This window comes from Chiloscyllium punctatum, chromosome 36, assembly GCF_047496795.1.
Source record: "Chiloscyllium punctatum isolate Juve2018m chromosome 36, sChiPun1.3, whole genome shotgun sequence".
Classification (NCBI taxonomy): Eukaryota; Metazoa; Chordata; class Chondrichthyes; order Orectolobiformes; family Hemiscylliidae; genus Chiloscyllium; species Chiloscyllium punctatum.
In genome coordinates, this window is record NC_092774.1 from 14122683 (window position 1) to 14145847 (window position 23165).

General features: G+C 44.5%; 1 protein-coding gene and 1 long non-coding RNA gene across 2 annotated transcripts in view; one reads left to right on the forward strand and one right to left on the reverse strand.

Annotated features, from left to right (window-relative positions):
• Positions 1-23165, reverse strand: part of LOC140460009 (uncharacterized) — a 122309-nt gene that overhangs the window by 93921 nt on the left and 5223 nt on the right. Inside the window, exon 3 of the mRNA XM_072554414.1 lies at positions 1668-1771. Coding sequence (XP_072410515.1) covers positions 1668-1771 — 104 coding nt within the window. The remainder of the gene's footprint in view (positions 1-1667; positions 1772-23165) is intronic.
• On the forward strand, positions 13053-22851 carry LOC140460828 (uncharacterized). Its single transcript, XR_011954369.1, has 2 exons — positions 13053-13141; positions 22243-22851. It is a non-coding gene; the product is annotated as an uncharacterized lncRNA (long non-coding RNA).

A 23165-nucleotide genomic window follows, 5' to 3' on the forward strand; every position in this document is an offset into this window, starting at 1 on the left:
AGCCGGTCAGGCAGCATTCGAGACTTTTGTCTGAAACGTCAATGTTCCTGCTCCTTGGATGCTGCCTGACCTGCTGTGATTTCCAACACCACTCTGATCTTGAATGTAAGGGGTGAATGGCCTAGTCCTAGTCTTGTGAAGTTGGTCCCAACTAGCTAGAAATAGCATAACACAGCACAGAAACATACCCTTCGGACTATGCCGACCAGATATCCTAAATTAATCTAGTGACCCATTTGCCAGTATTTGGCTCCTTATCCCTCTGAATCTGTCCTATTCGTATCCCCATCCAGATGCATTTTAAATATTATCATTGTACTAGCCTCCACCACTCCCTCTGGCTGACAAGCACCAGCGTCTGTGCAAAAAGGTTGCCCCTCAGAAACCTTTCCCCCTCACCCTAAACCCATGCCCTCCAGTTCTGGACTCGGGGAAAAGCTGGGGACAAGCCAGACAGAATGCAATGTCGAATCACAGGGAAAAACAAATTGTGGCTCTCCCCCTTTTTTTTTCCTATTGGCATTTGGATACTTAACATCTGACAGAAACACCAGCATTGAAAAGTGTGGTGCTGGAAAAACACAGTAGACCAGGCAGCATCCGAGGAGCAGGAGAATCGACGTTTCGCGCATAAGCCCTTCTTCAGGAATTTTATGCCAGAATTTTCAACTCTGGTCTCCAGCATCTGCAGTCCTCACTTTCTCCAAGAAACACCAGCATCCCCCAATGAGCATACTGCGCATGTTTCCCGGTGTCATCAACGCAGTGCACATGCCCACCGGTGTCAGCAAAACTCTGGGCATGCTCATTGCTTTCCGCAAAAAAAGGCGCGCGACCTTGCTTTGATGGCCCAATAGGGAACCGTGGAGGACCAGAACAAAACTGGTCCTCCTGCCAATCAGAGCCACCCCATTGTCTGAATGCGGAAGTTGGACCATGAGTTTCTGAAGCTGCTCCTCCTGCTCCTCTCTTTCTGAATCAACATTGAGCTTCACTCAGACCGCAAATTCCTTCCTCTGTCTCAGATCTGTGAGTACGGCACTCTCTTTTCTCGCCCCCTTTGCCATTTCTACTTCTTTCCGGAGTTCAATTGTTGACTTGCTGCAACTGAAAGGAAAGGGGGTGAACCCAGGGAGGGAACAGACTCTGGAAACGTGGTCCAGGTCTGTGTCCCAATTGGCAAAATAGACAGACAGGAGGCTGGAAGGACACAGCAAACCAGGCAGCATCACGAGGTGTAGAAGTCGATATTTCGGGTGTAACCCTTCTTCAGGACTGGGGTTGGGGCTGGTGCTGGGGCTGGGGCTGGGGCTGGGGCTAAAGTGGGGATAGGTGAAGATAGGGAGAGGGTCCGGCCTGATTAATCATTGGGTGGAAGAAATCAGGTTGGTGACAGGAAGGAGTGGTAGTGAGGGGCACGGGGCTGAGAAGGGAGTCGGGGGATGGAAAGGGAGGTTATTTGAAATTGGAGAACTCGATGTTGGGTCCTGTAGGCTGTAGGCTGCCCGGGCGGAAGATAGGGTTTGTTCCCTAATTTGCGTTTTGGTTCGTTGTGGTAATAAAGGAAGGCTAAGATGTTCTTGTCAGAAAGGGAGTGGGAAGGGGAATTAAAATCGATGGTGACTGGGAGGTCTGGTCAGTCTCTCGGACCCAGCTGTGATGCTCACCAATCCGTTCCCCAAGTTTACGCTCAGTCTCCCCGAAGTCGAGAAGACCACAATTTACAAACACGTGGCAAATGCAGTATCTCAATGTGAAGTTATAGCCTTTGCTATGGAAAAAAAAAGCAGAAAGACAGTGTATTATTTAAATGGTGATACTTTGGGATGTGGAGAAAGTGAGAACTGCAGATGCTGGAGATCAGAGGCAAAGTGTGGTGCAAGAAAAAGGCAGTAGGTCAGGCAACATCTGAGGGACCTTGAGAGTTGACATTTTAGTCCCGAGCACTTCATCAGGAATGATGTGTGGATGGACAAAGGGTCTGATTCTGTGCTGTATGACTCTAATCATCTTCGGTGAGAGCAGAAGTGTGGTTGTGAAGGTTGGAGTTTAGGAGGAGCTTTCAAAGATGTTTGCCCTTAATGGGAGCAGAAAAAGTTACAACGAAATCTTGCATTTGTGAGACAGCAACTGAGTGAGGTTTTGGTGCAAAGTGGTTAGGGGGGGAAATTGCTATGCTAAATTACCCATAGTGCCCAGGGATGTGCAGGTTAGGTGTGATAGTCAGAGAGTAGAGCAAGAGGTGCAGGGGAATGGATGTGGGTGGGTTACCCTTTAGAGGGTCAGTGTGGACTCGTTGGGCCGAGTGGCCTGCTTCCACACTGTGGGGATTCTGTGAAGGGAAGGAATTCCTGCAAACTGTGCAGGGCAGTGCAGGCTAGCCAGCCGGCCGGCCGCGCCCCACCCCTTCCTCTCGCCCCTTTTCCCATTCCCTACCCCACCCCTGACCCATTGAAGGCGTCACAACGCGGAAGTGGCCCTGTCAGTTTGCATGAAACTCCCTCCCTCTCGGCAATTCTTCGTCCTGGGAGTGTGTGGGGGGAATCTGTTCACTTGTGCCAACTGGAGTGAATCCAAGGAGGCAGCAGACTCTGCAAACTCAGGTATGTGTCTTAAATACCCGGGTGAGGAGGGATAGAAGGATGGGGTGGAGCTGTTTTCCCCATCGCGCCAGAGTCTGAGACTTTGATAAAATCATGAGGGGTATGGATAGGGTAAATAGACAAGGTCTTTCCATTGGGATGGGGGCGTCCCGAACTGGAGGGTCATAGGTTCAGGGTGAGGGCAGTGGGGAAATGTCAAAGAGACCTCAGGGGCAACTTTATCATGAAGAGGGTGGTGCTTTTATGGAATGAGCTGCCAGAGGAAGTGGTGGGGGCTGGTAGAATTCCAACAGTTAAAAGGCATCTGGATAGGTGTATGAATACAAAGGGTTCAGATGGGTCAGGGCCAAGTGATGGTAAATGCGACTGGCGTCATAGAGATGTACAGCACAGAAACAGACCCTTCGATCCAACTCCGTCCTTGTTGACAAGAGAGCCAACCCAATTTAGTCCCAGCTGTCAGCACCCTGCCCATATAGGGGCCAAGTGATGGCAAACGTGACTAGATTAATTTAGGATATCTGGGCAGGTTGGGCCAAAGAGTCTGTTTCTGCGCTGTGTGACTCAAATTGTCTTCAGTGAAAGCAGAAGTGTGGTTGTGAAGGCTGGACTTTCAGAGCATGTTCTGCACTGACTGGAAGCAGAAGAGTTTGACTGAAGTGTGTCGGTGTTAATGCCTTGATGTCTCATTTTGCTCCCACCTTCCCGGGGTCATTAACCATTTTGTGTCTGGTTCTTCCTCAAGAAGCTGCATTGCAGGTTCACCCTGAATTGACACACTATCTTTTTGCTTCCCAAAATCAGACCTGCTCATTCTCAGCAGGATCCCAGTGTTGTGAAAGATATTAACTTTCAGGTGGAGGTATCCAAAATTCAGAGAGATGTCAGTCTTGATGTTTTTGCTTTTTCTGCCCCTGTAAGATCCTGAATCAGCAACTTCAGGGGAATTAGTTAGAGCGGAATGAGAACAGAGGGGAAGGGAGAGTGGGATGGTGCTTTCAATTTTGTGGAACAACAAAAGAATATTCTGCAGAAAGTAGAATTGCCTGTTTTGAATTTCTATCCTGCACTGATAGTGATGACTTTTGTAATCTCTTTTTGCAGAGTATTTGAAAATCTGAAGTCAGAAGATTCAAAATCAACAAATGAAGGCCTTATGCCCGAAACGTTGACTCTCCCGTTCCTCGGATGCTGCCTGACCTGCTGTGATTTCTCCAATGCCACACATTTCGACACTGACTCTCCAGTGTCTGCAGTCCTCACTTTGAGTCAATGTCTGACAGTCACTCAGTGCAGTCGGACCGCAACAATTTTCAACTATGATTCTGTGAGAAGGAGCAAAGCTTTTTGGTTCCTGTTTGGGTACGTTTTCAGCGTCAGTGGGACTGGATGAGAGACCCTACTGTTGCAGCGCACTGAGTGTGGACCATGTAACCGTTATACAGCCTGGAAAGGGGAATTGACGGCAGGGTGGGGCTGTATGCGAGTTTGTGTGTAACTGAAGCGTTGGCCATGGAGAAACCCGAGGAATCCCACCTTTTGGAGAAACGATGGAAGTGTGATGACTGTGGGAAAAGCTTCTGTTTCCCATCTACCCTGGACTCTCATCAGCGCAGCCACACCGGGGAGAGGCCATTCCCCTGCCCCGAGTGCGGGAAGGCCTTCAGCAATTCCTCCGCCCTGCTGACCTACCAACGGGTCCACACAGGGGAGAGGCCGTTCACCTGCTGTCAGTGCAAGAAGGCTTACACCTGCTCCTCTGCCCTGCGGAGGCACCAGCGAGTTCACCTGGAGGGGAATTGAAACTGTGATGGCCAAGTTGCATCCTTTACTCGGTCTGGCCTACACATGACTCCAGGTCCACAGCAGTGTGGTTGACTCTACACTGCCCCAACCCTCCTTGCTCGGCAAATGAGAGGGGAGAAACTTACTTGGAGACAGAGTATGGATTGAAATTGCTGAGTGAGGCAACACATCCTCCTGGTTACAGCTATACCAAGGATCCAATTACAAAGGGACGACTGGGGGCTAACCAATAGTAAAGAATGTGAGGTGGTGTGGGGGGTTTGGCGGGGGGAGTGTATGTACTTTGACCTTGAGATGTTTAAAAAGCAGCTACTTTCTCTCTGCCTTTTTGCAGGAGGGGATCTGAAGATGGAACAAAGTTGGGTCGCAATAAAGGTTACCTGAATTTACCCCCTGGCTCAGACTCTCATTGAAAGCTTTGAGCTCCAAGAGGTTTTTGTTTTAAAGCTGATCAGTTCTTTCAGCCTCCTGCACTAAGCTTCCAATGCTGTCTATCAGATGGAGCAGTGAATGAGGAGCCAGTACCATTCGAAATTGTAAGTTTTTCAGGATTGTAGAGTGCATCATTTCATCGTCATTGTAAAGTTTCCTGGCAGCATCGGGAGGTGTGGGCTGTGTTCAATGGAAACGAGGTGGAGGAGCCGGTGGGGGACTGGCCTGGATGAAGATAAAAATCCCACAACACCAGGTTATAGTCCAACAGGTTTATTTGGAAGCACTAGCTTTCGGAGCGCTGCTCCTTCACCGGGTAACTGTGGAGCCGGATCAAAAGACACAGAATTGATAGCAAAAGCTCACAGTGTCATGCAACTGATAGGATATATTGAACAAACCTAGATTGCTGTTAAGTCTTCCATCTTTGAGAATGGATTGCAGGTTTTGGTTCATTTATATGTAAATCCCAGAACATCTTTTAAGTTACGTTCTTGAGATGACTTAAGGTTTTATTTTTAAAAAGGCTGACAGCTCAGACAATGCATTAAAGGTGTGAGGTTCGAGCCTGTCATACCCCAATCTTGGATCAGACTGGTTCCAGTTCCAAAGTAGGAATTTATAAAATATTACACTGATTGACTGCCTGCAGTTTCTGCACATTTTGAGCAAAGTAGAATGTATCTGCAAATAATTCTGCCAATTCAAATTCACTTCTTAGAGTTACTTGTGTGTGTGCATGTGAGTTTGTGTGCATGCTTGGTAAAGAGTATAAGCCTGTGAGAGTGTTGGGGGGGTGTATGTGTGTGTATATGTATGAGAGAGGTATGAATAAAAGCAAGGGGTTGCATTTTGCTGAAACAAGGAAGGGTGGACCTATACAGGTAGTGGTAGGGCCTTGAGTCTTGTTGGAGAACAGAGACATGGGAGGATTCAGGTGCATAGCTGCATCACTGGGAGACAGGGTGGTCAAGAAGGTGTTTAACACACTTGCCTTCATTGTTCACCCCATTGAGTATCGGGGTTGGGACATCATGTTCAGGTTGTACAGGATGTTGGTGAGGCCACTTGGAGAGGACTGAGTACAGTTCTGGTGGCCCTGTAATAGGAAGAATACTATTAGAGAGGGTTTAATAAAGATTTACCAGGACATTGCCAGGACTGGAGGGTTTGAGTTATAAGGAGAGACTGGGACACTTTTCACTGAAGTGCAGGAGGTTGAGTGGTGATGTCATTGAGATTTATAAAATCATGAAGAGTGGAGGTAAGGTGAATAGCAAAGGGCTCTTCCTTAGTGTAGAGGTGCTCAAAACGAGGAGGTATATTTTTTTAAAGTGAGGGGAGAGAGATTTAAAAGGAGCCTGAGGGACAAACATTTTGGTACAGGGTGGTTTGCATATGGAATTAACTTGCTGAGGAAGTGGTAGATGCGGGGACAGTTACAACATTGAAACGACATTCGGATGGGTACATGAATAGAAAGGTTTAGAGGGATATGGGCCAAATATAAGTAAGTGGGGCTAGTTTAGTTTGGGAATCCTGGTCGGCATGGACGAGTTGAACCGAAGGGTCTGTTTCTGTGCTGTCTACCTCTCTGAACCAGAAGTGATCTTATTGAAACCAATAGATTTCTAAAAGGGGCTTGACAGGATAGATGCCGATAAAATGCTCCTTTGTGGGGAGGGTCATAGAATCCCAACAATGTGGAAGCAGGCCATTCAGCCCATCTATTCCACACTGGCCCTCTGAAGAGCATCCCACCCATACCTAACCCCTTTCTCTGTATTTCCCATGGCTAATCTATCCTAACTTGCACATCCCAGGACACTATGGGTAAGTTAGCACTGCCAATCCACCCTAAGCTACACCCTAAAATACAGAAGAGGAAGTGTTGGATGTCTTGAAACATAAAGGTGGATAAATCCCCAGGACCTGATCTGGTGTAGCCTAGAGCTCTGTGGGAAGCTAGAGAAGTGATTGCTGGGCCTCTTGCTGAGATATTATCATCAATAGTCACGGGTGAGGTGCCGGAAGACTGGAGCTTGGCTAACATGGTTCCACTGTTTAAGAAGGGTGGTAGTCCAGTAAGCCTGATGGCATTGGTGGGCAAGTTGTTGGAGGGAGTCCTGAGGGACAGGATGTACATGTATTTGGAAAGGCAAGGACTGATTCGGGATAGTCAACATGACACTGTGCGTGGGATATCATGTCTCACAAACTTGATTGAGTTTTTCTGAAGAAGGAACAAAGAGGATAGATGAGGGCAGAACTGTAGATGTGATCTATATGGACTTCAGTAAGGCATTCAACAAGGTTCCCCATGGGAGACTGATTAGCTAGGTTAGATCTCATGGAATACAGGGTGAACTAGCCATTTGGATACAGAACTGGCTCAAAGGTAGAAGACAGAGGATGGTGGGGGAGGGTTGTTTTTCAGACTGGAGGCCTGTGACCAGTGGAGTGTCACAAGGATCGGTGCTGGGCCCTCTACTTTTTGTCATTTACATAAATGATTTGGATGCGAGCATTAAGAGGTACGGTTAGTAAATTTGCAGATGACACCAAAATTGGAGGTGTCGTGGACAGTGAAGAGGGTTACCTCAGATTACAACAGGACCTGGACCAGATTGGCCAATGGGCTGAGAAGTGGCAGATGGAGTTTAATTCAGATAAATGCGAGGTGCTGCATTTTGGGAAAGCAAATCTTAGCAGGACTTATACACTTAATGGTAAGGTCCTAGGGAGTATTGCTGAACACAGACTGCAGGTTCATAGCTCCTTGAAAGTGGAGTCGCAGATAGATAGGATTGTGAAGGCACCGTTTGGTATGCTTTCCTTTATTGGTCAGAGTATTGAGTACAGGAGTCAAGAGGTCATGTTGCGGCTGTACAGGACATTGGTAGGCCACTGTTAGAATATTGCATGCAATTCTGGTCTCCTTCCTATCGGAAAGATGTTGTGAAACTTGAAAGTGTTCAGAAAAGATTTACAAGGATGTTGCCAGGGTTGGAGGATCTGAGGTACAGGGAGAGGCTGAACAGGCTGGGGCTGTTTTCCCTGCAGCGTCGGAGGCTGAGGGGTGACCTTATAGAGGTTTATAAAATTATGAGGGGCATGGATAGGATAAATAAACTAAGTCTTTTCCCTGGGGTCGGGGAGTCCAGAACTAGAGGGCATAGGTTTAGGGTGAGAGGGGAAAGATATAAAAGAGACCTAACGGGCTACATTTTTATGCAGAGGGTGGTACGTGTATGGAATGAGCTGCCAGAGGATGTGGTGGAGGCTGGTACAATTGCAACATTTAAAAGGCATTTGGATGGGTATATGAATAGGAAGGGTTTGGAAGGATATGGGCCGGGTGCTGGCAGGTGGGACTAGATTCGATTGGGATATCTGGTCGGCATGGACGGGTTGGACCAAAGGGTCTGTTTCTATGCTGTACATCTCTATGACTCTAAAAGCAAGTTGTAGACAAGTAAAAAGGCCCACCAGGCAGGAGGTGGTTAACAACCTTAGGGCATCCCTCTTAAACCATGCATCTAGTTTGTTTACAAATTAAACATGCTTCAGCTCTTTTCCTATCTGCTTTCTGGAAATCTGGGTGACACCAGGTTTGTAATACAGTATTAACCATTCCCTCCTTGCCCACGTGTGTACAATACTGCACATAATCAATTGAAAAAGGCAGCAGCAAAGAAGGAACACAAAGTAGTCCATCAGGGGTCACCCACATTTCGGTTTGAGTATCGAGGGAGTACCCTATTTGAGGCCATAGTTTGTGCTGCTCAGCAGGGGGCGCACCCTGTGATTTCAGTCCCATACCCAGGCCTGGCATTTCTATCCCCATATTGTCTCTGTCGGGGTTTTGCTGGGGACCCAATGGGACCAGAGGTTTGGGGTGTCAGGCTGCCTGCTTGGCAGCAGCATCCATCTGCTCATTCCTTTGGAGACTGTGTCCATTGCCTCAGCATGAGCTGAACATCTTGCTAGCTGCCAGATTGATCGGACAAAACAGCATTACTGTTCGTCTGCCCCATGGGGGTTAAAAATCCTCTCCGTTCCCACAAGTCTCTGTAATCATGGGTCACACCAAAAGCACAGTGAGAGTTGAAGAGCTCAACCCCCGGGAGGGGTCTCTCAGTTCCGAGATCGGTCAAATGAACACTAGGATTATGGTCTGCTTCAGCAAGGTTTCACACTTTAATTTGTAATGGCCGGGCAAAGATTTGTCCAGCAACACAGATATTAAAAGATTCTGTGTTCCTTGGAGAAACTGTGTGATTAATGTGGAATAAAATATCAATTTTCATATGTTTCTTAAGAGACCATACAGCCTTAATTCTAGAATAATCCAATAAAATGTTATAAAATTACACAATGGAAACAGGTTAACTCAATGACATTTCCTGGGAAATAATGTTGTTTCACACGCATTATCTCCTCATACCTGTGCTTCAAGGTTAGCTAGGATGGTCAGTAATGTCCTATCTAGCTTAATTAAATCCATACCATGAAGAAGGCATTGTTTGCTTAATCTGTAATTCAGTTAGCTCAGGAATGCAGAAATGCAGTTTTTAGCCATTTTAAACACAATGATAATTTGCAGCCTGAAGCCATGTTGTTCTATTACTTTACATTGACATGCCATTTTGTGGTTAAGAAAAGCTCCTGACAACAGCCTAAATCTAGGTATTAGATCCTCATCTGGTGTGGACCTGCTCCGTCACTCAAAACAAAACTAAATTTACAATTTAAAGCCATACGTGCTATTCTGCTAAATTAATCCAGTTGATTTGTTTTTGTTTAAAAATGTGAAAACCTCGTGAACAGTTCTTCCAGTTAATCACTGGATATTCAAATTTCTCTTCAAAATTAAAGATCATAACAAAACTGGGTGTCATTGTGGGATTTTGAATCTGGAGGGTGTGCTTGTGAAGTTTGAATGAACAATATTTCAAAGTGAATGTTATCGTGTTCAGTATTAAGACTTTCTGGAGATGAAAAATTTGCCCTTGTGTGTTTTGCAACATTTAACCAAGGTCAGTTCTATAGAATATGCAGAAAGGTTGATGTGAGAGTTGAGAGCTGGGGCAAACATCAGTAATAATGGAGGCAGGAGCACAGCAATTAGAGTTAGAAAGTTAGCCAAAAATATAAAAACAGGAAGGAAAGTTTCATCACTTTGTTAACTTTTTTATCAAAAGCTAAGTGTTGGTTCTGTAAAAAATGAGTCTGGGGATTCAATAACGGAGGATAAAGAGATGGCAGATGAATTAAAAAGAGCTTGAATCTGTCTTCACTAGAGAGGATACAAGTAACAGCCCGGAACTAGCTGGAAATCAGGAATTGAAAGGGAAGGAGGAACTGAAGACAATTACAATGACCAGGGAAGTAGTACTGAGTAAACTGTTGGAACTACAAGCTCACAAGTCCCAGGGGTCCAAAGGATTTCATTCTAGACCCTTAAAGAAAAACTAACTGGTGATATAGTTAATGCATTGGTTTTAATTTTCCAAACGTCATTAGTTTCAGGGAAGGTTTCTGTAGATTGGAAAACTCCTTTCTTCAAAAAGGGAGACCGAGAACAGGACACTGCAGACCATTTACTTTAACATATGCCATTGGGAAAATGTTCAAAGCTATGATTAAAGATGTGATGACAGGACACTTGTACAAGTTCAAGGTAATCAGGCAGCGTGAATGTGTTTTTGTCAATGGGAAATAATGTTGTAATAATGTTTTGAAGAACTGCCTCTCCCACCTGTGACTGAGCTGATAAATCTCATGTACCGACAGGGAATGGAATCCGTTAGCACAGTCCCCGCATTTCTACGACTTCTCTGTCGTTCTGGTGTCCTTTTGGCTCCCTGTTTCTGATGAACAATTGAAACTGTGATCACACTCAGGAAATGTGTGCAGTTACTCCCTGCTGCGACGACTATAATGTTACTTCAGTCTGTGTAACTGGTTACAGCTCGATCCCACAGACAGCTCACTGGGGCACACTCTCTCTCAACAAGGACAAAAGACATACAAAAGTGGAGTAACCAGACAAAACGCAGAAGCAATAAAATGTCGAACCACAGGGGAAAAAAAAATTGTGGCTCTACCCCTTTTTTCCCTGTTGGCATTTGGACACTTCAAATCTGTCAATAACAGCAGCAGCCTCAAAGAGCATACTGCGCATGTTTGCCGGTGTCAGCAACGCGGTGCGCATGCTCGCTGGTGTCAGCAAAAAATACTGCGCATGATAATCGCTATCGGCAAATATGGCGCGGGACCTTCTTTTGATTGACCAATAGGGAGCACAGGAGGACCGAAAGGACATTGGTCCTCCTGCCAATCAGAGTCACCCCATTGTCTGAATGCCGAAGTTGGACCATGAGGTTCTGAAGCTGCTGCTGCTCGTGTCTGAATGAACATTGAGCTTCATCCCAGACTGCAAATTCCTCCCTCTGTCCATTATCTGGGAGTACGGCACTCTCTTCTCTTGTCACCTTTTCCATTTATTTTTTTCATTCTGGGATTCAGTTGTTGACTTGCAGCAACTAAAAGGAAAGGGAGTGTGTCGGGATGGGGACAGACTCTGGAAACGTTGCTCCAGGTCTGTGTCTCAATTGGCAAGATACATAGGTAGGAGGCTGGAAGAACACAACAAGTCAGGCAGTATCAGGAGGTGGAGAAGTCAATGTTTCGGGTGTAACCCTTCTTCAGGATTGGGGATGGGTGTAGGGGGCGATGCAGATAAAGGGTGTGCTGGTTGGTGAAGTGGGGATAGATGTAGACAGGTAGAGGGTTCAACCTAGGCAAAAGGGAGGACTGCAGATGCTGGAAACCAGAGTTTAGATCAGAGTGGTGCTGGAAAAGCACAGCAGGTCAGGCAGCATCCGAGGAGCAGGAAAATCGATGCTTCGGGCAAAAGCCCTTCATCAGGAATTTCCCCAGGGTCGGGGAGTCCAAAGCTAGAGGACATATGTTTGAGGTAAGAGGGGAATGATTTAAAAGAGACGTGAAGGACAACATTTTCACATAGACAGTTGTACATGCGTGGAACGAGCTGCCAGAGGAATTGGTGGAGGCTGGTACGATTATATTTAAAATGCATCTGGCTGGGTACAGGAATCGGGATGGTTTGGAACCTTTTTGTTATAAAACCTTGTTATCTCAAAAAAGTGTCTTACAGGAAGTTCTGGGATTTCCATATTAATGATACCTGCAACCCATTCTGAAATATGAAAGGCTTAACAATCCAGGTTTGTTCAATATATCATTTCAGTGGCAGGACACCGTAATGTTTTTCTATAAATTCTGTACCTTATGATCTTCTTCTCCACAACCACCTGATGAAGGAGCAGCACTCCAAATGCTGGTCCTTCCAAATAAACCTGTTGGACAATAACCTGGGTGTGTGTGATTTTTTTTTAACATTGTCCAGGTTAGGTTGGATTGACCATGCTAAAGTGCTCACAGTGCCCAGGGAGGTGCAGGTTTGTGTGAATTGGCTGTGCTAAATTACACATAGTGTCCAGAGATGCGCAGCTTAGAATGGATTGGCCATGCTAAATTACCTATAGTTCCCAGGAATGTGCAGGTTAGGGTTAATTGGCCAGGTCAAACTATCCAGAGTGAAGATCTAGACCCCTCTTAAGGGCCCTTTCGGTTCGCAATTGGTCGAAAGAATCAATGAAATGCAGTCTGTACAAAGCAAGGTTATCAGTTTAATAAGGCATCTTGACCCAATTCTGTCCAACAACACAGTGATTAAAGCTTCTGTGTTCCATGGTGAAGTTGTGCAATTACATTTGAAAATTACACGTTATTTATTTAGGTTTTTTAAGAGACAGTACAGCCTTAATTACAAGAAAAGACCAATCAAATGTAATAAGGTGACATGATTTAGAGCAGGTTAATCCAATGATATTTCCTGGGGAAGGGGTCTTAATTACATAAATCATCATGCCATGGTAGCAGCTCAAGGTTAGTTCAAATGGTCAATTAATGTGTCCGTGTTCATTTTAAACAAACTCCATTGTCCTCTTATCTTTGGATTTTAGCTTAATTCTGCAAAACAGCAGGACAAGTTCACAGAGTTCAATCATTATTCTCAGCCATTTTGTGTATTATTTTAAATTGAAAAGCCATTTTGTGGTTAGTAAAAACCTACATATACTTGTTGAGTCTGACGATAACCTAAATTCAAATTTTAGATCCTCACCTGAAGCATCAGAGTCTGAGGGGTGACCTGATAAACGTTTGTAAGAGGCATGGATATGGTGAATACCCAAGGTCTTTTCCCCAGGGTAAGGGAGTCCAAAGCTCGAGGGCAGATGTTTGAGGTGAGAGGGGAATGATTTCAAAGGGACCTGAGGGGCAACTTCACACAGAGAGTGGTGCATGTATGGAACGAGCTGCCAGAGGGAGTGGTGGTGGTTGGTACAATTACAACATTTAAAAAGCATCCGGATGGGGATATGAATAGGAAGGGTTCGGAGGGATATGGGGTACATGCAGACAAATGAGACTAAATTAGTTTAGGATATCTGATCAGATGAATTGGACCAAAGGGAAAGACATGACCGTGTCCTGCCACTGAAATGACATATTGAACAAACCTGGATTGTTACCTCTCTCATCTTTTACAATGGGCTGCAGGTATTATTCATATGGAAATCTTGAGATTACTTAAGGTTTTATCACAAAAGATAACCTCTGGGCAGGATAGTGGCTCATTGTTTCGCACTGCTGCCTCACAGCGTCAGGGACCTGGGTTCGAGTCCAGTCTCGGACGAATGCCTGTGTGGAGTTTGCACCTTCTCCCTGTGTCTGCAAGGGTTTCCTCCCCGTGCTCCAGTTTCCTCTCTCAATCCAAAAATGTGCAAGTTAGGTGAATTGGCTATGCTATATTGCCCGTAGTGTGAGGTGCATTCATCAGGGGTAAATATGGGGAATGGATCTGGGTGGGTTGCTCTTCGGAGAGTCGGTGTGGACTTGTTGGGCCAAAGGACCTGTTTCCATACTGGAGGGAATCTAATCTCGTCTCAGCTCAGACAATGTGTTAAAGGTGTGAGGTCAGAGTCTGTCAGTATCCCAATCTTGAATCAAACTGGTTCCATTTCCAAAGTATGAATTTATAAAATACTACATGTTCTGACTGCTTGCAGATTGTGTGTTTTTGAGCAAAATAGAATGCATCTGAAAATATAATTCTGCAAATGCAAATTCACCCCCAAGGACTTGTGTGTGCTTACATGCATGAGATAGCGAAAACGATTATTTCCGTGCTGTATATCTCTGTCTATTCGATAACAGATGCTTTATTTCTGTTGGTGTAAATATTGTTGTAAATCATAGCTGGGTATGAATAGTTAGATGTAAGGGAAAGAGAATTCCTCAAGTTGGGCACTATAAGAATCCTGGGAGACCCCTATTTCTGGTTTACTTCCTCGTTCACATTTAAACATGAGCAACAATTAATTTAATATTTGGTTTCATTTTTCTTGATTAATTCCCCGCTATGTCTAAGCTCTGTGTCTGGTCGGTTGACAGGCTGGGAGATTGTGGGTTGGGGCTTGATTGACTGAATATTTTGTTCTGGAAGGTGTAAAGGGGGAGGGGGGGGGGTGTTAAAGCTTCAGCAGAAATCCAGCATGTCTCTGTAAGGAGTCTCAGATCATAATTATTCTCTTCAATGTGTGCAGTCAATTCGCTCGCTTTTGTTACAATGCAGCACACAATCAGACAACATTTTTCGTTTCAACTTTCGTGATCTTTAGAATCCAGTTTTGATCGCTGAAATATTTACTCTCCTTGTCCCTTTCTATCATTCTCTGATGCTCATTTTCTACATTGCTCGCTGGCCTTGATTTGGATTGGCCATGTTAAATTGCCCATGGTGTCCAGGGATGTGCAGGTTAGGTGGGTTTGTCATGGGAAATGCAGGGTTATAGTTTCATAGTAATCGAAGCAGGAGGAGGCCATTTGGCCCATCCAGCCTGCTCCACCATTCATTAAGGTCATGGCTGATCTATCATTGTCTCAGCTCCTCCTCCCTTCATTGTCCCAACTACCCTTCAATCCCCTACCATGCAAAAACCCATCCAACTGTGTCTTGAATATACTTAATGAAGCTGTCTCTACTGCTTCCTTAGGCAGAAAATTCTGTCGATTCACTACTCTCCAGGAAAAGTAGTTCCTCCTCATCTCTGTCCTAAATCTACTCTTCCCCTAATCTTAAGGCCTAGTCTCATCCACCAGCAGAAATGACTGGACAAGGTAGGGTTTCATCCCCACAGTGCAATGAATTCCCACTTCCCAAGACGTACTCACTCACTCAGTTGCTGCCTCACAAATGAAAGCTTTCATTGTAACTTCTTCTGCTTCCTGTAAGGGCAAAACACCTTTGAAAGCTGCTTTGAATGCAAGGAGGAGGATCTCAGATGATGAATAGATCAGCCATGATCATAGTGAATGACTGGCCAATCCAAATCGAGGCCAGTGAGCAATGTCGTGATGTGGAAAATGAGCATCAGAGAACGATAGAAAGGGACGAGGAGAGTAAATATTTCAGCGATCAAAACTGGATTCTAAAGAGCACAAAAGTTGAAACTAAAACGTTGTCTGATTGTGTGCTGCATTGTAACTAAAGTGAATGAATTGACTGCACACACTGAAGTGAATAATTATGATCTGAGACTCCTTACAGAGACATGGTTTCAGGATGACAAGGATTGGATCCTGAATATCGAGGGGATAGTCAAATGGGAAGCTAGGTAAAGGCAGAGAGTTGGCACTGCTAATCAAAGCACTGATCACAGGGTAGTCTGGTGTCAGCTCGGATTTCAGATCCTGATTTCTCTGTCCTCTGATCTCCCTGTTCCCACAGAGTAAGATGTTGGTCTGTTCTCAGCTCTGCTGAATTTCTGCTGAAGCTTTGACCCCCCCTTTACACCTTCCGGAACAATAAAACATTCAGTCAATCAAGCCCCAACCCACAATCCCCCAGCCTGTCAACCGACCAGGCACAGACCGTAATCATAGCATGGAATCAAACAAGAAAAATGAAACAAAATTAAAAACATATCGATGCTCAGGCTTAATGTTTGTTCATTAGGAAGCAAAGCAGAAATAGGGGTCTCCCAGGATTTTAAGACTGCTCTACTTGACGAATTATCTCTCCCTTACATCTAACCATTTGCACCCAGCTATGATTTACAACAATATTTACACCAACAGAAGTGAAGCATCTGTTACCAAATAGACGTAGATATATACAGCACCAATACAGACATTTTCTCTCCCTCACGCACGCATGCGCACACATGTTCAATAGGGGTTGAATGTGTATTTGCAGAATCGTGTTTGCAGATACATTTTATTGTGCATTTTTGCGCAAAATCTGTAAGCAGTCGGTACACGTAATATTTTGTAAATTCCACTTTGGAAGTGGATCCTGTTTGACTCAAGATTGGGATACAGACAGACTCTGGCCTCAATCCTTTAATGCATTTTCTGAGCTGAGATGTCACTTTTTGTTATAAAACCTTAATTTATCTTGAGAAGATGGCTGACACCAAGTTCTGGGATTTACATATTATTGATACCTGAAACCTGTACTAAACGATGAAAGACTTAACAACCAGGCTTGTTCAACTTTGTCCAGGTGAGAATGGATTGACCGTGCTAAGTTACCCATCGTGCCCAGGGAAGTAATGTCTTGATGGTGCCTTTCCCCCAACTTCCCATGTACGTTAACCATTTCATGCTAAAGTTGTTCCTCAAGAAGCTGCATCGCAGGCTCACCCTGAAATAACAGTTTATTTTGTTTCCCAAAATCTGACCTGCTCACTCTCTCGGCAGTATCCGAATGCTGTGAAAGATATTAACTTTCAGATGTAGATATTCAACATTCAGAGTAGTGATATTTTTGCTTTTCTGTCCCTATAAGATCCTGAATCAACACCTTCAAGAGAATGAGAGAGAGCGGAGTGGTGCTTTCAATTTCATGGAATAACAAAAGAACATTCCGCTGAATCGCTTGTTCTGAATTTCTACCCTGCACAGACAGGGAGGACTTTTGTGATCTCTTTTTAAGAGTACTTGAAGATCTGAAGACTGAAGTTTCAAAATCAACAGATGAAAGGCCTACGCCCAAAATGTTGACTCTTCTGCACCTCGGATGCTGCCTGACCTCCTGTGCTTTTCCAGCGCTACACTTTTCAGCACTGACTCTCCAATGTCTGTAGTGGTCACTGCCTGAGTCACTCAATTCATTGGGACTGTAACGATTTTCAGCTATGATTCTGTGATATTAACTTTCAGGCAGAGTTATCCAAAATGCTCTTCTGCTTCTGTACAATCCTGAATCAGAACATGCAGGAGGATTAGTTAGAGCGGAGTGAGAACAGAGGGGGACAGAGAGTGGGATGGTGCTTTCAATTTTGTGGAATAACAAAAGAAAAGCATATTCTGCAGAAAGTCGAATTGCTTGTTCAGAATTTCTACCCTGCGCTGACAGTGAGGACGTTTGTAATCTGTTTTTGCAGAATATTTGAGGATCTGAAGGAGGAAGCTTCGAAACCAACAGATGAAGACCTTACGCCGGAAACATGGACTCTCCAGCGTCTGCAGTTCTCACTTTGACATCAATATCTGACAGTCACTCAATCCATCGGGACCGCAACAATTTTTAACTATGATCTGTGAGAAGGAGCAAAGGTTTTTGGGTCCCATTTAAGTATATTTTCAGTATCAGTGGGACTGGATGAGAGACCCTACCATTGCAGTGCAGTGTGTGTGTGTGGAGCGTGTAACAACTTTTCGGCCTGGAAAGAGGAATTCACGGCAGAGAGGGCCTGTACACACGTTTGTATGTCACTGAAGTTTTGGCCATGGAGAAACCAGAGGAATGCCACTCTTTGGAGAAACCGTGGAAGTGTGCCAACTGTGGGAAAGGCTTTCGTGTTCCATCTGCCCTGGAGACTCATCAGCGTAGCCATACTGGGGGGGGGGGGGGGTGGGGGAAAGACCCTTCAGTTGCCCCAAGTGCAGAAAAGGCTTTACCCAGGCCTCTGCCCTGCTGACCCACCAGCAAGATCCACATGGGGGAAAGGCCTTTCAGCTGCCCCGAATGTAGGAAGGCCTTCAGCGATTCCTCTTCCCTGCTGAGGCACCGATGGGTCCACACGGGGGAGGGACCATTCCCCTGCCCCGAGTGGGGGAAGGCCTTCAACAGTTCACCGTCCCTGTTGAGGCACCAGCGGGTCCACACGGGGGAGAGGCCTTTCAGCTGCCCTGAGTGCGGGAAGGCCTTCAACAATTCGTCCAACCTGTTGAGGCACTGGCGGGTCCACATGAGGGAGGGACCATTCCCCTGCCTCCAAGTGCGGCAAGACCTTCACCCACTCCCCCCACCTGCAGAGCCACCAGCAAGTTCATGAGCTATCGCAGGGGGATTGTAGGAGCGACGGCCGAGTGCCAATATCGACTGGACTATCAACCAAGTTCCGGGGATCCCGGATTTGAATCCCGCTGTGGCAGATGGTGGAATTGGAATTGGGTCAGAAATCTGGAGTTCAGAATCTAACGGTGAAACCATTTTTTGGTGGGGGTGGGAAAACCCCCATCTGATTCACTCACGTCTTTTTTTTAGGGAAGGAAACTGCCATTTTGTGAATAGATTGACTCAGTCATCCCAGTCTGGCCTATGTGTGACCCCAGACCCACATCAGTGTGGTTGACTCTACACAGATGCCCCAACCCCCACCTCCTGGCAGATGGGCAGGGAGACACTTACTTGGAGACAGGGTATGGGTTAAAATTGCTGAGTGAGGCAATACTTCCTCCGGATTACGGCTTTACCAAGGATCCAATTACAAAGGGACGACTTGGTGCTGACCAATAGTAAAGGAAGTGAGGTCAGGTGGGAGGGTAGTGTGCGCGCTTTGACCTTGAGCTGTTTAAAAAGCAGGTACTTTTTCTCTGCCTTTTTGCTGGGGGGATCTGAAGCTGTAACAAAGTTAGGTCACAATAAAGGTTACCTGAACTTACCACCAGGCTCAAACTCTGATTTGAAAGCTTTGAGCTCCAAGTGGTTTTTGTTTTAAAGCTGCTCCTTTCTTTCAGCCTCTTGCACTAAGCTTCCAATGTAATGTATCAGATGGAGCAGTGAATACTCGTATCATAGAAATTGTAAGTTTTTCAGGCATGCAGGTACTGTGTTTTATTGGCTTTTTAAAGTTTACTGGCAGCACCCGGTGCTGCGTTGACTGGAAACGATGTGGAGTGCCAGTGTGGGACTGGAGTTGACAAAGTTAAAAATCATACAACACCAGGTTATAGTCCAACAGGTTTATTTGGAAGCACTACCTTTCAGTGCACTACTGCTTCATCGGGTAGCTGTATAAAAACAAAATGTACAGCAAATGATCACAGTATCATTCAACTGATATGATATATTGAACAGACCTAGATAGCTGTTAAGTCTTTCATCTTTTAGAATGAGTTGTGGGTTTTGGTACATTAATACTTAATCCCAGAGCTTTTTTAAATTCACATTCTCAAGGTGACATAAGGTCTTCTAAAATAGGTGACATCTGGGTTCAGATGTTGCATTAAAGGTGTGAACATTGAATCTGTATCCCAATCTTCAATCAGACCAGTTCTATTTCCAAAGTAGGAATTTATAAAACATTACATGGATTGATTTTCTGCAGATTGCTCAAAAAGTGCACAAAGTTGAATATATATGCAAATACAATTCTGCCAATACAAACTCACCCCATTGAGTTGTGTCTGTGCACATGCATGCATGAGAGAGCATGTGTGTGCATGTGTTGAGTGTATGCTTGGTACAATGAGTGTAATGGAGTATGAGCCTGTGTGTGTCAGAGAGAGAGTGGGTGTGTGTGTGTGGTTCGAGAGAGCAGATGTGTATGAGCAAGGTATGAATCAAAGCGAGGGGTTGTATTCTGCTAAAACAGGGAAGGGCAGGACTTGCACAGAATGATAGGGCCCCGGCTCATGTTGTGCAATAGAGAGGTGTGTGTGTGTGTGTGTGTGTGTGTGGGGGGGGGGGGGGGGGGGGGTTCAGTTACATCGTTCTTTGGAAGTTGCATCACTGGTAGACAGGGTGGTTAAGAAGGCATTTAGCACCATTGCCTTCATTGTTCACACCATTGAGTACAAGGGTTGGGACATCATGTTCAGGTTGTACAGGATCTCCACACGGGTGTGGGCGGGGCCGGGGGAGGGGTGGGCGGGGCCGGGGGGTGTGTGTGTGGGCGGGGCCGGGGGAGGGGTGGGCGGGGCCGGGGGGTGTGTGTGTGGGCGGGGCCGGGGTTGGGGATGTGCGGGGCCGGGGAGCCTCACCGTCACCAAGTCACAGCCACCTCGCGCTACAACTGTTCATTCACAAAAACAAACTCTCCTGTCTCACTCTGCAGCTGCGGGGGGAGAACACATAACACATTTAAAGGGCTGAGCTACAAGTAACGGGGCATTTTTATATTTAAAACGATACATTGAAATCTAAGGAGACTTGGACATAATTAATGGTATATGGTAATATTTACAAAGCATGACCATATTGGAAATAGTGCAGCCACTTTGAAAAAAGGGGTTTGAGGTGACCTTGAGATAGTTAATTTTTAAGAAAATAGGAAATTATTACGATTTGAAATGATCGTGAAGGGGTGATGTAACCAGTAAATGGCAAAGGTAATTGCAAAATTCTTGAAAAGAAAACGATTCCAGATATATGCGGATGCAGGGAAATAATTCAACAAAAGAGCCATTATTAATATTTTTGGACCAAACACTCTCCTTTTGAGAGATATAAATAGGAGCATCAATGTCTCTGTCTTTTCAGAGTACAGTGCAAGCCAGTACCATTTGTTTTGCCATAGTAGACCTTGCAACTCAAGCTCACCGAATATTCATATCTGTGTTCTTAGCAGTCAAATTCTGGCTCTGCCAGTGATGCTCACATTCCACGAACAAATAAAACAGATTATGGTGCTGCTATCACTGCATGTGCCAGAATTAAAAGGAAGAGAAAAATTCTGAACTCACACGACACACAGTTTGTGTACAATGCCATTATCTCTACTTAGTCTGTACCAAATTAAGAGCAGCCACAGTTGACATTTCTTTGGCAATTCTACATGTTGACTTTCTATCATCACAATCTCTTTGACGTTCTTGTAGGTGCCTAAATTAATCTTCAGATTATTCAATTGTGAAACAATGTTACTAGACTAAAAATTCACAACTTCACCAACTGCCAAAACATTTTTTTTAGGCTATTTGGGCAGTAAAAGTGACAAATGCAATATCAAAGAAATACAAAGTTATGAAGAGGGTTACATACACTTAACCAAATACAATGGCAGTGCAGAGAATTTCAGAAAAAGTGCAATAAATATTCACTTTTTAACCCCTTATCCAACTCATTCAAGAATTTCAAATTGAATTTGTGGTAATTCAAGAGCAAATGGCAACATTTGTTTGTTAATAGACTCACCATAAATTGTGAAAGATCACTTTTATCAAAGTCACAATGTTTAATCCCAAACATTGCAATTAAGTGCAAAGTTACTTTCAACTGTTTAATAAAACACTGCAAACTGTATTTCATATGAAAATACAATCATTTTATAATTTGGATAAGATCTTTACAAAGGAAATATATTAAACAAAATAGCTTTCCTGGGTATCAATGTTGACAACAGTTGTGCAGGTATTATTTGGCAATTGACCACCTAATTGAAATAATTTCAGAATAAATGAGCTGCTTCATTATTATACATTGAGATATTTTAATACTAATCACATGAAAAGGAAATCTTTGCCTTAAAGAGCCAAGTAAAGTTAAATAAAATAGAAAAGCATCTTACAGAATTCACTTCAAATCATCTCTGGTGAATCACAAGAAGATGATGCTCAATAAACCAAATGATGGACAATCACTGGTAATGATGGAAAAAACATTGTAAAGAATGTAGATATCTCAATTGTACCTTAAAAGAATATCTACTCTGCCTTGGACAAGGACAACTGAAAGTTTTTTTTTTGTCTGATTGAAATCTACAATAACCAAGCTTTAGAAAATCCATCACTGAGCCCAATCTGGAATAAACGTTTTTTTTTCCCCAGGAAATCCTTTACAGCTTTCAGCCTTCTCCAGCTACGATTAGCACGAAGGAAAGGTGAAGCTCAGTGGGGAAAGGCTGAGTAATAGCATATCTCGGCTCTCACCTAAGTATTCTTCGAAGAAAAACATATATCTGGATGGGGACATGAATAGGAAACATTCAGGAGGGATATGGGCCAAATGGGTCACTAGATTAATTTAGGATATCTGGTTGGCCTGGACTGAAGGGTTTGTTTCTGTGTGTCATTACAGACTCCCCTCTTCTGGAATCCCCATACCAGCTGTTATTTTCATGAAATAATCTGACAATTGTTGACTTCCATCAACCTCTTCCATCCGGAGAAATTTCCTCTCTCTGCAAAGTATGGTTCACGTTGGCAAGTTCAATCCTCCTCCGGTCCTCAGGAACACACTCTATAATGCACGACGTTCTCAATACCTGTTTAATGTTCAGTAGGGAAACTACTTTCAGTCCAACAGTTAAGACAGAATTCCTCAGAAATGTTTTTGGCAAATGCACTGCTCCCACGAGAGCTCGTGGACCCATAGTTCACATGCTTTTAACAGCCTGTTTTTATTTTCATTTCCCTGCCTTCCCAGGATACAGAATTTCTCCCACCAGAAATTGTTTGCCCTGAAAAATATCCAGCAGGAAGATGATTATGGAGCTATCAATAAAAATGCCTCATATAGGTCACCCAAGGTTAAAAATAGAAGAACATCTCTCTTCAAAGTTACTGTTCGTTTGCCCTTTCAAAATTCCTCGAATTTAAGGTGTTCCATTGTAGCATTTAATTATGATCCATTAAAAGCAGTATCCAGTCTCATCTGAGTGAGGAACTGACTGAACAAGCGAAATAACTTTTCTGTCTGCTCTTTAGATGTGACATCCTCTCCCTCTCTGTGTTGATGCAACAGGATTACCAGAGCTGGAAGTACCACTCTCTGAATACAATTGCTGATTGACAGTTTACTTGAACTGCTTAACGTAAGGATTTAAAAGCTGCTCGCCCGATCTCGCACAAAGTACAAAAAACAAACTGTTCACCCGTGCCTGCACAGAGGAGAAATTTCACTTGGAATAGATCACAAAATAAGAACTGTTACCAGTCCCACAACTCATGTGTTTCCCATGGACAAAGTTAAACATCACCCAACACCAGGTTATAATTCAA